Source organism: Lucilia cuprina, chromosome 4, assembly GCF_022045245.1.
Source record: "Lucilia cuprina isolate Lc7/37 chromosome 4, ASM2204524v1, whole genome shotgun sequence".
Taxonomy (NCBI): Eukaryota; Metazoa; Arthropoda; class Insecta; order Diptera; family Calliphoridae; genus Lucilia; species Lucilia cuprina.
The window spans coordinates 12,463,355-12,480,135 of NC_060952.1; the positions used below are offsets into that span (position 1 = coordinate 12,463,355).

The 16,781-nt window shown below is 27.6% G+C and overlaps 2 protein-coding genes across 4 annotated transcripts in view; both read right to left on the bottom strand.

Annotated features, from left to right (window-relative positions):
- Positions 1-16,781, bottom strand: part of LOC111687618 (E3 ubiquitin-protein ligase RNF181 homolog) — a 36,033-nt gene that overhangs the window by 10,530 nt on the left and 8,722 nt on the right. The window contains exon 1 of one of the 2 annotated variants that reach the window (XM_046948263.1): positions 5,867-6,252. The exons of the other annotated variant lie outside the window; for it this stretch is intronic. The gene's annotated coding sequence lies outside the window, so the exon portion shown is untranslated. Of the gene's footprint in view, positions 1-5,866; positions 6,253-16,781 lie in introns of those variants that run through there. 2 annotated transcript variants of the gene reach the window in all.
- The window catches only part of LOC111687614 (serine/threonine-protein kinase OSR1), a 31,366-nt gene that overhangs the window by 5,869 nt on the left and 8,716 nt on the right, over positions 1-16,781 (bottom strand). Inside the window, exon 1 of one of the 2 annotated variants that reach the window (XM_046948260.1) lies at positions 15,107-15,243. The exons of the other annotated variant lie outside the window; for it this stretch is intronic. Coding sequence (XP_046804216.1) covers positions 15,107-15,140 — 34 coding nt within the window. The 5' untranslated portion in view covers positions 15,141-15,243. Of the gene's footprint in view, positions 1-15,106; positions 15,244-16,781 lie in introns of those variants that run through there. 2 annotated transcript variants of the gene reach the window in all.

Here is a 16,781-nt window from a genome sequence, read left to right on the forward strand (position 1 = left end):
GGTCCCAGAATATATATACTTTATGGGGTCTTAGAGCAATATTTCGATGTGTTACACACGGAATGACAAAATCAATATAACCCCCATCTTTTTTGATGGTGGGTATAAAAATGGTTCTTTAATTTAAACAGAATCTCTGACAAAACCCTCTCTAAAGTAAAAGAATTGCTATAAATTCTTCATAAATTATTCACTCCCTTGGAAAAGAAAATATATCTCCAAAACAAATCATTTTACATGACTGCAAGAACTTTTTACCATAAATTTCCCCATCATTGTTATCGGTTCTGTGTATACATTTTCTAAAAGTATGTGTAAATGTTGCATTAAATATTTAATCTCTGTTTTAATTATATTTTTGTTGGTTTCATTCTAAAAATAGTTTTAATTGCGGTCATTATCATTGTACTCGTATCTATAAAAACCGTCAACCAACCCTCCCTCCATTTAATGTATAAAAAAAATAATTTCATACTTTTAAACAATTAATAAATATATTTACACATTCATATCTGTAAAAAGACCAAAATATGTACACTTTTCTATACATAATAATAACAAATGGTGAAATACCGCTTAAATGCCAGCGTTCAATTGAAAAAAAGAGACCTAAATTAATTAAGTATAACCCAGCAAACACTAAAGTTTTGAATTTAATAGTATTTCTGTCAATAATTATAAACATAAATAACAACAATTGCTGTAATTGATTTTTTATTTTGAAATATTTAAAAAACTTTTCATTCCCTGTAAAATATTCTCAAATTGTGGTATTGAGTATTATAGGTAATGTACTTATTTCATATATTACTTGGTAATGAGTTATCGTTATCAATAACATAAATTATTTTTTAATAGATTTAATAGTCAATGGTTTATAGCGCATGTCTAATAAGGAATTAGTTAGTGTTTTTAACCGTAAATTGAGTAAATAAAAAAACTGTAAAACTATTTGTAACCAGTTTTTGTTTGATCATCGTCAAACAAAAATAAGTAGTTATTCACCCAAAAGGTAACTACTTACACTTTTCCCCAATATTACTTTCCTACTTACCGGGTAAGTAAAGATTTAGCTGAGACTGTTTTCAACAAAATGAACATGTATGGATTATATTGTCATTTTGGGAAGGGGATCCAAATATGAACCGATTTTGTCCTTCTCTAATACCAAAAAAACTGCATAAACATACTACTGTTGGTTGATACTGTTGGACAGACAGAGAACCAATTTAGCTAGATCGTAAAATAATAATCCAGGACCCACCACTTTTTTTGATGGTGGTTAAAAATTATGGTGACCTTTAACCCCTTATTTCGATACTAATGTTTTAAATATAATTATTTTGTTTTTTTTTTTGATTTGATTTGAAAAACCAGTGCCAGAAAATATATAGATTTTAAGCAAATTGTAAAAAAACTCAAAAAGTTAAAAATAAATCGGAAAGATTCAATCCTACCGCCAATAGAAGTGAAAATTTTGTTCCCTTGAAATTTTCATTTTCCTCGAAGGGAAAATTGCTATCGTTAACTTGTTGTGAACAATTCATTCACAATAGTTGATTTTGTATGGAAAAGCTGTTCAATGTTTACAAAATATCATCAGCAAATTTCACAACAGGGGAATTTTTTTTACGGCAAAAAAGTTAGTGAACGAAAAAAGTGAAAAGGGAACATATTTCATGTGAAAGGATTTTCAAAAACAAGAAAAAAAATTTACAATTTCGTTTTAACAATAAACTTTTTCTTTTAAAAATATAATCTCAATTCAATTTAAATAAATATTTTTGGAAATTTGTTTTTCCCAATCATTGTTTTTTTAAATATTGGCAAATATTTATAAAGTTTTTAGTAATATTTATATAAAAAAGTAATTAGCTTTTTTTAATGGAAAAATAAAAAAACAAATAAGATTGAAATGATATTAAAAAAAAGATTCCATAGAAAAGTATACATTTATTAAATAAATGGAATTTTTTTGTTAACGTCATTAGGAAAAATAAATACTTTTTTTTTGGTAAAGTGTGTTGTTGGAAATTATTTCATTTTATCATTTATGGTATAAATTTAAATGTACAACAAAAATGGCAATACAATAAAAACAAATTAAATGCGTAAAAATAAAGTTCAATCAACTTTAGTAAACCAGAAGAAACAACAACAAAATAATGAGTGTGAATTTTAAAGAAAAAAAGTATGTATATATATGTACATATATATTATGACACATGTTCATGATGATAGCGTTAATGATGAACAAACGTAATGATGAAAACGGGTTGTAAAAATTAAAATAAATAAAAATTACAACATTTTTAAATATTTTACATTTTATATTTAGCAAAACTGCGAGGGTATAAAACAAAGACTACACTGAAAATAATCCATGCTCAACTTTACGAAAAAAAAATTCGTAACTTCTATTTTCGTAATATTTACAAAAATTTCCTGTATAATACGAATATAATAACACCCTTTTCTATTTTTGCGAAAGTACGAAAACTTTTCGTAATATTTTTTCTTAAATTTTAGCGAAATTAAACATAATGATATAAATTTTATTATGATTAAATAAAACTACAACATTTTTATAAAATTTAAGAAAAAGTATAATATTATTCACGATTAAAAAATTTGAAAATTCGTGTGGAGAATAATTTTGAACTAAAATTTGAAAATTTATTTTAAAATGAACAAAAATGTGAGAATAAATTAATATTTCATAAATTTTACCATATTTATTCAAAATTCCCTTTTTCCTATTTATGTAAATTAATTTTTTCAAGAATATTTTGCATTACACTAAAATATTTCGTACAATTTCGTATATATTACGAAAGAATTTTGTGGTGCGAAACAACGAACGAATCGTACAATGTATGACATTTTTCGTATATATTAAGCATGGATTTTTTTCAGTGTAGAAAAAAATGGTTAGTTTTTGTTTAAAAACATTAAACATATCGATAATATTATGTTATGGCATATTTTTGCTAGAATGTACTAAACACTGAAAGAAATATTTACCAATTTTTTTTCTTTAATTATTCTTAACAAAATTAATAATATCTTTTTATAAACAAAATTGATTTTATTTCAATTTATAAAAGAAAAATAATTTAATCAAATTTATTTACCAACAATATAGTGTTAAATAAAAATTTAAATAACATTAAACAAAAACCGCTCAATTGTATATTTATCAACTTAGCAACAGACGAAAAAAAACCCACAAAAAATCTATAGAAAAATAATAACAACAACAATAAAAAGTGAAACTAAAGCGAAAAATTTCACGTCTTTTTCTCAGCAAAGAAAACAAAACTACATACAATAAATATACAAATGCATGATATCTTGTCAAGTATGTAGAAGAAGAAGAACAGAAAAAAATAGCAGGCGCTAAACAATATATACTACACAGCGAAAAAAAAATAAACAAACTTTTTAGAATGTGACAGAAAATCACGCGCTTAAAATAATAAAATATTTTAAAATGTTTCTTTTTTTAACAATAAAAAACAATTAATGTTTGTGATTTTTTTTAAATTTAGAATTCGTATTTAGTATACAACTTTTTAAGTGGAATTTTTAACATGTTCTTTTGTTTGTTTTATAATTTTAACAAAGTCTAAAGTTATTGTAAAATGTACAACATTTTTATGGGAATTTACCGTAAGCTGAACTAGATGTGAAGACAATGACCCAACATACACTGAAAAAAATCCATGCCTAATATATACGAAAAATGTCGTACATTGTACGAATCGTTCGTTGTTTCGCACCACAAAATTCTTTCGTAATATATACGAAATTGTACGAAATATTTTAGTATAATGCAAAATATTCTTGAAAAAATTAATTTACATAAATTGAAAAAAGGGAATTTTAAATAAATATGGTAAAATTTACGAAATATTAATTTATTCAAACATTTTTGTTCATTTTAAAATAAATTTTCTAATTTTAGTTCAAAATTATTCTCCACACAAATTTTAAATTTTTTTTATGAAAATAATTGGAGAATAATATTATACTTTTTCTTAAATTTTATAAAAATGTTGTAGTTTTATTTAATCATAATATAATTAATATCATTATGTTTAATTTCGCTAAAATTTAAGAAAAAAATATTACGAAAGGTTTTCATGCTTTCGTAAAAATAGAAAAGGGTTTTATTAAATAATGTTTCGTATTATACACGAAATTTTTGTAAATATTACGAAAATAGAAGTTACGAAAAATTTTTTCGTAAAGTTGAGCATGGATTATTTTCAGTGTACATTAAAGTTAAAATTAGTCGGGTAGTTTGATTGGAGAATGTATAGTACATCAAATCCGAAGATATCACTTCAACGAATGCCTGACAGTGACAAAGAAAATGCTTCAGAGTTTCACTGTCTACCCCATATGCTCTACATTTGCCTGAGTCCGCACGGCTATCTTTGTATAGATGTGCTAGTAATCCTGTGTGTCAACTCAGAATACATACTAACATCTGACTAGCTCATTTTGAGGAGATCTCTTTGTGGTTCTACCCACCGCTTCACTATTCCAAAAGGTCTTATGAGATTCTTTCACACATATATTTTTAATTCAGTATTTGTTGCGTCGAATGGTTTAGCGTTTGTCAGGTTAACTACCTCGAGCTCCCTTCCCTTTAATGCTATTACATTCGCCCTTTCGTTCCCGACTACTCCCGAGTGACCTGGTTTCTCTGGAAGAGGATTCAATTAAAAATTTCTTACAATCAACTAACGCTTGTAGTCCAGTAGTTCTCTTTGTTTTAGTACAGGGAATACAAAATGAATTTTACATTCAGACATATCCAAATCTACTCAGATCATAGAGACCCGAAAAATTTTTGAGCATGAAAATAATCCATGCTCAACTTTACGAAACAAATTTTCGTAACTTCTATTTTCGTAATATTTACAAAAATTTCGTGTATAATACGAAATATTATTTAATAAAACCCTTTTCTTTTTTTACGAAAGTACGATAATCCTTCGTAATATTTTTTTCTTAAATTTTAGCGAAATTAAACATAATGATATTAATTATATTATGATTAAAAAAAAAACTACAATATTTTTATAAAATTTAAGAAAAAGTATAATATTATTCACGAATTATTTTCATAAAAAAATTAAAATTCGTGTAGAGAATAATTTTGAACTAAAATTAATAAAAATGTTCGAATAAATTAATATTATAATATATTATAATATTATTCAAAATTCCTTTTTTCAATTTATGTAAATTAATTTTTTCAAGAATATTTTGCATTATACTAAAATATTTCGTACGATTTCGTATATATTACGAAAGAATTTCGTGATGCGAAACAGTGTTATTTCAACAAAAAAATTTAGATTTTTATTTCAGTTCTATTAGAAAAACGATAACATGAAGATAGAAAAATCCTTTGACCACTAATTGTAGTAAAAATCATCTACTTGACCCCATTACACAATAAAGGGTTAAACTATATATTAGCGTCTTCTAATTGTAGCAAATACTAGTAAAAGAAAACAAAATAAAGCAAAATATAAAGAGTACGAGACTTATCATTCCAATAACAACTAAAGGCAGATAAAATTATCAATCAAAATCACGAGATACTCATAAATAAAAGCTGAGTAAAGACATTTTCAGTTCAAATTGATAAGAATAAAATAAATACCAGTGTAAAACCACAAACACATGTACTCACACTAATACTTAAACTGCATTAACAACAAATATCAATAAACTGCATATAACAACAAATCAAAACAAATTTAAAACAGTAAAAAGACAGAAACATTAAAAAATGTGGCACAAATGTAAAAAAATCAATATGTAAATAAATTTGCAAATAAATTACATTTTTTTTTTTAGGTTTAGTTTTGTTAATAAATATCACAGTTGTAGTTGTTGGTTGTTGCAATTAGTTTTGTAGCTCTTAACTGGTTAATTGATTTTAAATGATTACTTTTTTTTAACTTTTAATTGAAATTAAATTCAAAATTATATATTTTTTTGTATTTTAAAGATACGCGCGCGCATCTATAAGTGTTAACAAATAAATAGAACGTTTTTTTCGTGTCGTGTTTTTTAGCTCTTCTCGTACTGACGCGTTAAGTCGCTCGAACCGTCATTTAACAACTGAATAGGAAAAAAATTAAACATTATTCACTGTTTTTTATTTTCTTTCATTTATTTTTTTTTTTGTTTTTTGCCACATCTTGTTGTATTTGGTTGCGAAGATACACTGAGGCCAACGTACAAATTTGTTATTTAAACAAAACATATTGTAGTAGTACAGGGATGGAAAATGGAAATTTCAATATACATTTTAGAAGTAAAACAAGTATGAATTTATAGTCGGACATTGCCGACCATACGATTCCCCTCACCAGTCAGTATGTTAAAATTGTGGATTTTTTTTAAATATAAAGCATTTAATTTGTTTTATTGTGAATTTTTTTACTTATTGTTGACAAAAAAGGGGCTAGGAGAAATAATGGACCGATTTCAACCATTTTCAATAGCCTTCGCCCTTGAACCAAAAAAAGAGTATTTGCCAAATTTCATCAAATTATCTTGAAGCGTGCACACAAGGTTTACACACACAGACAGGCGGACGGACAGACGGACATAGCAAAATCGACTCAGAAAGTGATTCTGAACCGATTGGTATACTTTAAGGTAGGTCTGGGACCAATATTTTTGGGTGTTACAAACTTCAGCACAAACGCATAATACCCTCTCCACTATAGTGGTGTAGGTATAATAATTAGATTTATTTTCGTTCTTATCTATTGTTAGGTCTTCAGTCGATTGACTGGCAAAAGTCCATAGAATATGGACTAGTCCATAGGGTAATCTATTAACTAAACTTTGGATTTTTCCCTTAAAAAGTATCTAGACTATGGACTAGTCTATACACTAATCTTTTGATTAGTATTTGGTTTTCTATTATGGATTTGTCAATTAACTGTTCCATTGTCTAGTGAATGGATTAATCTACTAACCAGTATATAGGTCAGTCTATTGTCAAAATTATAAACAACAAAAGTACTAATTTGTCGATTATTCTTTGAATATTCTGCGGACTATTGACTTGTCAATGGATTAGTCTACGGTTTAGACCATTGGCTAGGTTATTTACTGATATTAAAAAATGAATGGGCTAGTCCATTGTGGCTAGTTCGTTGTCAAAAAGTACAATAGCACTAAAATTTCCAGCTCTGGTGTAGCGTAGAGTACACTTAAAAAGCCAAAGAGAGCGGGCTAAAATACAAGAGTCGAAGAGCAGAGGAGAAAAGCTTTTCTTTTCGTTTTGTATTAGTGATAATACATTCATGTGTATTACGTTAGCAAGTTAGTGATGTCAACTAGTAAAGATTATAGGCAATATCACACAAAATCTTTAGCGTTATAAACTATAAAAACATGGTATTACTAAAATATCAAACTAATGAAGAATTACTGAATGTAATTACGAGTTTTCTTATTTTTAAAAAAGGTAATTTTTTATTTTTAAAGTTAGAAAAAATCACTAAATTGCCATTACTGCCGAGTACTTATCTAGGTTTGTTGTTATTTAGTTGTTTCTATTGTTTTGTTTGCTTTCCACGTTATTACGTTAGACGTCAAACAGACGACAGACAAGTGGGTGAATAAAATAAATGAAATGAAAAAAAAAAATTCCAAAAATTAAAATTAACCGCCTAGTGGGTTAGTTGGGAGGCGGTAAGTGGTGGTGTCGAGTAGGTCAGTATGTACTTGGGTGCACAAGTAGAAATGTAAATATTGTTTGTTGTTCCAAAAGTAATGACAGTAAAAGAGGTGTGTGTGTGGGTACGTGTTTTATTTATCTTTTTTTTTTTTTTTTTTTTTGCCAACGTCAAAGAAGATTTGTGTAAACAAGTGCTTTAAAGGATTAATATATTTAGTTCGTTTTATGTCTGAGAGAATTTTTATATTAAATTATGTGCGGTAGGAAATGCTTTAATGATGAAATAATAAAATAAACAAGTAAATTGTTTTATGAACTAGAAATTAAAGTAATTATAATTATAATATATTAATATATTAAGGAGTGAGATCGAAAAAAACTTAACATACATATATGTTTATAAAAAAAACCACTAAACTTACAGCTTTATTTTTTTTTTATTTGATTCAAATTATTATTACAATTTACAAAAAAAATATTTTTATAGTTTTAATCACTAGTGATGAAATTTTGAACCCTTTTCGGAAACCCTTCCATTAACGTTTTTATAGTGCTTTCTGTTACTTTGCTCGAACATGTAGTCCATCTCCGTTTAAAATCTACCACACTTTTGGACACCTTTTTTGTACTCTTCAATTCTCTTTTAACAAGAGCCCAATATCTCTCCACTGGCCTTAGCTCCGGGCAGTTTGGAGGATTTGCCTCTCTTGGTACAAATACCACATTATTGTTCTTGTACCACTCAAGGGCTTGTTTACCATAGTGACAGGATGCCAAGTCAGGCCAAAAATAAGTGGACACATTATGAAGTCTTATGAATGGAAGCAGCCTTTTTTGTAAACATTCCTTGATGTAAATTTCGGTATTTATAGAGCCCGTTGTAACAAATGATTGGCTTATTTTGCCGCAACTGCATATTGCTTGCCATACCAAGAACTTTCTGGGAAATTTTATCTGCTTTTGGGTCCTAAACTTTTCTTCAACATTCCCTCGAGCATCAGCAACATAAAACTTTTGACCTAGAAGTTGCGAAAAATCTGCCAGAACATACGTTTCGTTATCCATTATGCAGCAAGAATATTTTGTTATAAAACTTGACTTCAATTTCCGTGCTCTGTTTTTGGCCTCTAAATTTTTAGCAGCGTTCCTGTCAGGAACTTTTTGAGCCTTATATGTTTTTAAACCTGCATTAGCTTTAACTTTTCGTACCAAATAGTCCGAGCACTGAACTAACCGAGCTGCTTTCCTACCGGATGTGTTGGGAGCTCTTTTGAAAATGCGTTCTATTTTTTTGGCTTTAGAAACATCATGTGGACCATTCCTTCTACCTGAACCAGGTTTTCTATCAACTGACAAGTTCTCCCGGTACTGTTTAATAACATTGGAAACAGTTTGACGGCAGACCTTTGTATGCTTGGCCAACTTTTTGTAAGACCAAGTTGGGTTTAGTTGAAAATATTTAATAATTTCAGTACGCACTTTTTTCTGGTCACTCATTTTAATCAGATTAACAAAAAAATTAATATAATTGACATTACACATAATAACTGACATGTTTTTCAAAGGTAACTTGATCAAAAAAAAAAAATCAAATAATACTTTAGTTGAAAAATGTAATGAAAAACGTGCGTTAAGAATTTTTCGATCTCACTCCTTAATATATGAAAATCTGCTACGATCGTTTCAGGCCGATTGAGAAAAATATAAATCTGAGTACATGTATATAAAACACAAACCCCGAGATCAATTCTATAGTGGGAAAAATGAATCGGTTAAGTACTTGCCTCCGATGTTACCTTGATGATCTGAACATTTTGTTTCCTTGAAGTTTTCATTTCCCTCAAAGGGAAAATTGATATAATGAACTTGTTGTGAACAATTCATTCACAATAGTTGATTTTGTATGGAACAGCTGTTCAATGTTTACAAAATTCCATCAACAAATTGCACAACTGGAGAATTTGTTTTCACGACAATAAAGTTATTGAACGAAAAAAGTGAAAAGGGAACACATTTCACGTGAAATGATGATTGGCGATAGGGGTGAATGAGTTATAATTCTAATGAATAAGAACAGAAAAGCCGTTTTTTAGCTTTTAAACTAACTAATTTCCATTAAAAGTTTTTACTTGAATTAAATAATTCATAAAAATACTAAAAAACAGCATTTTATAAAATTAATAATATATTTCACTTAAATCACCTTCTTATTTTATCATCTTAGCAAATCATCTCAAAAAAAAAAAAAAAAAAAAAAAACAGCAACAGCAACACTAATAAAACATTTCACGCAAAAATTCAAGACACGCATAACGTATGAAAATATTTTCGTATGATCATTTTCTTATTTATTTCGAACTCGACAAGATATTTTTGTTCACACGTTTCATTAAAAATAGATCTGCAAAACAACTGCGTTGACATGTAGTCAGCATAAATATATTTATAACCAACACCATTTTAGTCGGGAGGGTGTATTGGGTTTGTGCTGATGTTTGTTACGCACAATAATATTGGTCCTATACTATTACACCATTAAGTATACCAATGGGTTAAGAATCATTTTCTGAGCCAATTTAGCTATGACCGTCCGTCTGTCCGCTGCAAAACCAAGTTCTATACTAGCATTGATGACCCTCATGAACTTTATAACTGTAGGGCTTTAACCCTAGCCCCTATAAAAAGCCCCCTTTAAAATTTGACTTAAATGTCTACAGTCCGTCTGTCCACTGCAAAACCAAGTTCTATACTAGACTTGTTGACCCTCATGAACTTTATAACTGTAGGGCTTTGACCCTAGCCCCTATAAAAAGCCCCCTTCAAAATTTGACTTAAATGTCAACAATACATGGCTTAAGTTTTTTCCGAAGCAAGGTACAATTCAATTTAAATGTTTTATTATTAAAACTAAATCACATGTTTCTTTTCGTGTAGGGTATTATATGGTCGTCCCCGCCCGACAATAATTTCTTACTTGTTTTTGTTTGTTTTTAAATTAAGGAATTTTTCATGTGCATTTCAACATAAAAGCGTCAAAATGGTGTTACAAAAATAGAGAAAAACGAAACAAACGACATGAACAGAAAGAAGCAAAAAATTAAAAGCGAAATGGCTAGACATACACTGCAAATAATCCATGCTCAACTTTACGAAAAAAAATTCTTAACTTCTATTTTCGATATTTTAGAATTGATTTTGAATAAGTTTCGAATTAAAATTAATCTCCCGTTAAAATTGAGAAGTTTTTATATTTAAATTATGTATTTCCTTAATTTTCTTGCGGACATTTTAAAATAAATTAAAAAATTTTATTTAACATTCAAAACTTGTAAAATTATTTTATGAAGACTACATACAATCAGTTGACAAATTGTTAAAAGCAAAACAAAATTTTTAAATAGAAACGAATTTCTCACTGCAGTTTGTTCACTTTGATAAGATAAATGGTTGGGAAATTTTGGTTCAATTGGTGGTTAGTAATACTATATTATATTATATGTATTTATAAAACAGTAACTAATTATAGTTTCCAGGAAAAATCTTAACAATTTTAAGTAATTTGTCATTTATTGAAGTATAAATTGCTTAATTACTACCTCCTCTCTGGCATAACTTATTCACTACTTCTGAAGTCATTCTCAAGATGTAATATTTATGCTGTTTTTGGAAGTTATTCGGAAGTGAAATTGTATTATTATAGAATACAATTAATTTTACTTAAACAAAATTAACATTTATTAATGTTAAATAAATAAAACAGAAGCCCAACAAAAAATATATTCAGCATAGAAAAAATAGAATTATTTACGCTTCTTCGTAAGTCATTAAAAAAAATATCCACAGAAGGTAAACAAATTCACTAATTGCTACTTTTGAAGTAGTGATAAATGTTATTCTTTTGGAAGTGTTTCGCTTTATTTTTGCTGGTTACGCGAAGCAACAAAGCCAACATCCACATTCAAACATACGGTTTTTTCCAATTAGCATTATTGTTGTTGCTTTTTTGTCAAAGCTCAACAGTTCGACAAAGAGTTCATTAAATGCATCCGAAATGGACATTACATTAACGTCTAACCAACTGGTTGGCTCTAATTCGTCTTTGGTCACGAGGATGAAGATCACTTTAGTGTTCTTTTTGTATGCGAAATAGTGGACACTTAAAAAACTAATGCTATGTATATACGGTTGTTAGATCTTACAATGTTGTCAGTAAAATGCGCAGAAAATGTCTATTAATACTGTCAACTTACAAATTTTGCTTTATTATATTTTCAATAATGTTTTTTTACAACGTTGCAAAAGAAAAATTGAAGGTTCAGACGATTATTGAACATTTTCTGAACATTTTACTGACAACGTGGTAAGATTTGACAACCGTGTATCACGTCTTTAACTTATACTTTATGTCTGTCTCTTCGTAATCGTTGAGGTGACAATTGCCTTCCTTGTACGACAAATTTTGTTTTTTTTACTTAAATAATTACATATGGAACATTCTCTATAAAGAGTTTTCAAACTATAAAATAAATTAGAATTTATAAAAAAAATCCTAACACTAAAAAAATATGGAATTTTTGTAGCTTTTTTTTTTTTGATATATTTAAATATAAATTTTAAAATAATAAAATCTTAAAAGCTTTTTTTAAAAAAAGAAATCTTTTCTATTTTTATTAATATTTATGAGTTTATGCAGTTTATTTTAACAAAAAACCCCATGAGTTTGCGTTTATTAGTTGGTCATCTTTATCATCATCATTGCCAAAATTAAACTCTACGTCAACGAATTTTCGACTTTAATATATATTTTTTTATGTATTTGCTTTTTTTCCTTATTTCATTATCTTGATAAATTATCGCCTTTTCCGTTAGTATATAATTCAATGTATTTGTTTTATTTTTTTTTTTGGCATATTTTTTTGACATAAATTTGTCAATAATATGTTTTTTGTTTCGCCTCATAAATGTCATTTATTAAATTTATACATTTACATGAAATGGTTTGAGAGATTTTTTTGACGAAAGGGGAAGTGTTTAATGAAAGGAAAAATAAATATAATTAATATTTATTTATGGGATAATTATAATGAAAAATAATTTATGACATATTTACCAATATTTTGGTATTTAGCATATGATTGAGGTAAAGAGAAAAATATAAAATCTCTTTAATTTTATACTAATGGATGAAATTGGTCTAATCTGTTTGAAATTATAATGTGCGATCCATTAAAGCCGTTATACACAGTTGTTAGATCTTACAACGTTGTAAGTTAAATGTTAAGAAAATATCCAATAATCATCTGAACTTACAATTTTTCTTTTACAACGTTGTCAGAAAAAGCATTACTGACAATATTGCAAAACAATTAGTAGTGTTATTAGACATTTTCTGTACATTTCACTGCCAACGTTGTAAGATCTAACAACCGTGTATACAAAGCAAAATTTAGTAATATTCTAGAAAAATGTACTTTTATGCAAACAATCTGGCAACATTGTTTGTATTACTAATTTCTTAAGGTTAATTATATGTCAGGGTGTCTTACTATTAGTAATTTTTTCTTTGTCGCAATACAGCATGTGAAGTATAAAACGTGTTTTAAACATTTTTAATTAATTATTTTTGTTGTTGTTAATTTCATTATTATTATGTAATACTACATACATGCTACATATATAGAAATCACGTGCAAACTGTATATTATTTCAATGATAATAGGCATTTTATGAGTTCATTGAATTGTTGTTTACTATAATGAAAAATATTATTTCTATTTTGTTGAGAAACGACAAAACAAAAGTGACTTAGTCACTACCCAACAGTATTGCAACAAATGAATCTATTCCTTTTCGACAGTATTTTACCAAAATCGAAAAGAAAATAATTTATTTGAATTAGAAGTAGTAGTTTCATCCACCAGAAGTAATCTATAAAGGAGTCAATTAGCCATTTGTAAACTAAATTAAGTGTTGGTAATTATTGTTTGTATGGTATCTATTGACCATTTCTTGGGGCTAGGTAACCTGTAGTTACTGCAAATATAACCTAAAATCTTTAGTTTGGTATTGTCACTGTGACTGACAGGGCAGTGTTATAATTGCATGTTCTTGATGTTGCTACTAAAGTTGTAGTTGTTGTTGGTGCAGTGATTTTCGTTGACTCCTCTAATTATAATTTTATAGTCTATAAAAGGCACGCAATTTCGTTTAAAGAACCCATTTATTTTTTAGATGATTATGAATTTAGATGATAAATCAGAGTGAGCGTTTTATTGCAAACAATTTAATGAAAGAAGTTTGACAAGAAACATTTAAAAAAAAACTCAAAGAATAAAGTTTGGCAACTATCAAAAAATCTTAAATATTTCCCGACCCTTAATTGTAAAAGCCGTGATACACGGTTGTCAGATCTTACAACGTTGTCAGTAAAACGTTCAGAAAATGTCTAATGCTATGTATACATGGTTGTTATATCTTACAACGTTGGCACTGAAATGTGCAGAAAATGTCTTATATTAGTGTAAACTTACAAATTTTGTCTTCCATTAGTGCCAGTAATGCTTTTTCTGACAACGTTGCAAAAGAAAAATTGTAAGTTCAAATGATTGTTAGAAATTTTCTGAACGTTTTACGGACAACGTTGTAAGATATGACAACCGTGTATTACGGTTTTTATAATCATCTGAACTTACAATTTTCCATTTGCAACGTTGTCAGAAAATGCATTACCGAAAATATTGCCAAACAAAATTTGTAAGTTGACAGTATTCATAGGCATTTTCTACGCATTTTTCTACCAACGTTATATGATCTAACAACCCTGTATACATAGCATAGGATTTGAGTTTGATTTTGTTAATATGTTTCTAATTTCTACAATATCTAATATGAATCTTTATTTAGGGACACTTCGTTTGCGATTCCATCTGACTGTCTGATAATTAAAATCAATTTTCTGAAGGTCTTTGAAATCGAAGGGATTCAAATGTAGAATAATTCAGAGAACACAGAAAAATCTATTTCATAGTATTTTAAAATGGGGTCTATATGTATCTTTAATCAAATTAGAGTAATTTTAATTTTTTCTGGCATCATGCTACTATTCAGAACTTAAATAAACATAAACTTTTGAAAGTTTATAATTTTTATAAGTATTTATAATGAATTAATGAACATTTGAAACTAACACTGTATTTTTTTAATTATTTACATTTTTAAAACCTTAAAACATTTTTTTGTTTGATAAAAATGAATCTGACAATTAATAAAGATTTCATTAAGATTTGTTAGTATTTTCTAAACAATGATCATGATCAATGATATTAGAAAAAAAATATGAAATAATTCTAAATAAAAAATTATACATTTTATTTTAATACACACTTTGCTTTAAGCAATCCAAAAATAAAAATTTCATTTTATGAAATTTTATTATCACAGCTCCTTAAAAACCAGCAACAAATTCAGCAATTAAGCAAAACAATCTTTTTCGAAAAGATTGGATTCTAATTGAAGTTTGAAAATTCTTTGTTAGGAAACTAAGAATTTCAATTGTATATTGAGTTTTATGCTAAAATTCCATAAATTAACAAAATAACTTATAATTTGTAGATCGAACACCATTTAAAACGACAAAACCGTCGGTAGTTGTCTTAAAAACAACAACTTTTCGAAGCTCAATCAATACGGTTATTTAAAACAATAGTTTTATTTTATTTTTAATAACAATTGTTAAAATTTGAAAAATAATAGATTATTTTAAAAATGTTTAGAAACTGTAACAAACAACACTGTGCAATAAACTAAACGACAACGATCAAATCTCGAAATGAACTAAACTTGAATCTTCCTTTAGATACAATATTTAACAGATTGTAAAGAAAGAAAATAAAAAAAAAAACTTTAAATTGAATTTGTTAAATTTCTCAACACGAGTTTGTTTGTTGTGAAAACGAGAATGAATAAAAAAAGTAAAGTAAAACATTTAAACGGACAAAAACAAAAAAATTATATACAACAATATTCATATTAAAAAAAAAATATCGTTTGTGTACGCGACTACTGATGGTCTGTCTGAACGATTGACAGAACAATAAATTTTTTTTAAATTGTAGTATCTATACTACGATCATGTTGTCGAGCAAAAAAAAAAAGTGTTAATTTTTTAGCAAATTTATTTGGTTGCTTCTGTTGATTGATTTGTTTTGTTACTTTTGCTACTTTTTTTAAATACTCGTCGTAAATATGCATATTTACGCTAATTAAGAGAAGCGTATATTTCAGCTGTTATCATTTGCAAAAACCGCAATAACATTGTTATGACCACAAAATACAATCAACACCAGAGCTATTGTTAGCTGCTCCAGCCCACCCCCTCCCAAACAGTAGGTTACAGTATTGTTGACACTCCCAAAAACACAAAACAATAGAAAATCAAACAGTATTCCATAAGTTACTTTTAAATTAAGGAGAAAATGTGACTTAGATTTACGTCAAGATTGTGCTTTTGTTGTTGTTCGCTTTGTATGTGACAACAAACAATTTTTGCTGTATATAAACACAACAGTAGGGGTATTCATTGGAAGCTAAAAATTATTTTTGGAAACTAAATATAACCTCAAAACGGCTACAAACTAGATTATAGACAACACTATAGACTCTACTAAAGACTAAACAATATAAAAAACTAGACCTAAGACTAGGCTAGACTATAGTCTATACTATAGACTAGACTATAGACTAGATTATAGACTAGACTATAGACTAGACTATAGACTAGACTATAGACTAGACTATAGACTAGACTATAGACTAGACTATAGACTAGACTATAGACTAGACTATAGACTAGACTATAGACTAGACTATAGACTAGACTATAGACTAGACTATAGACTAGACTATAGACTAGACTATAGACTAGACTATAGACTAGACTATAGACTAGACTATAGACCAGACAATAAACTAGACTGTTGACTAGATTATAGGCTAGACTATAGACTAAACTATAGACTAGTGGGAAACATGGGCAACTTGCAACTGCTTGTCTCTAAAA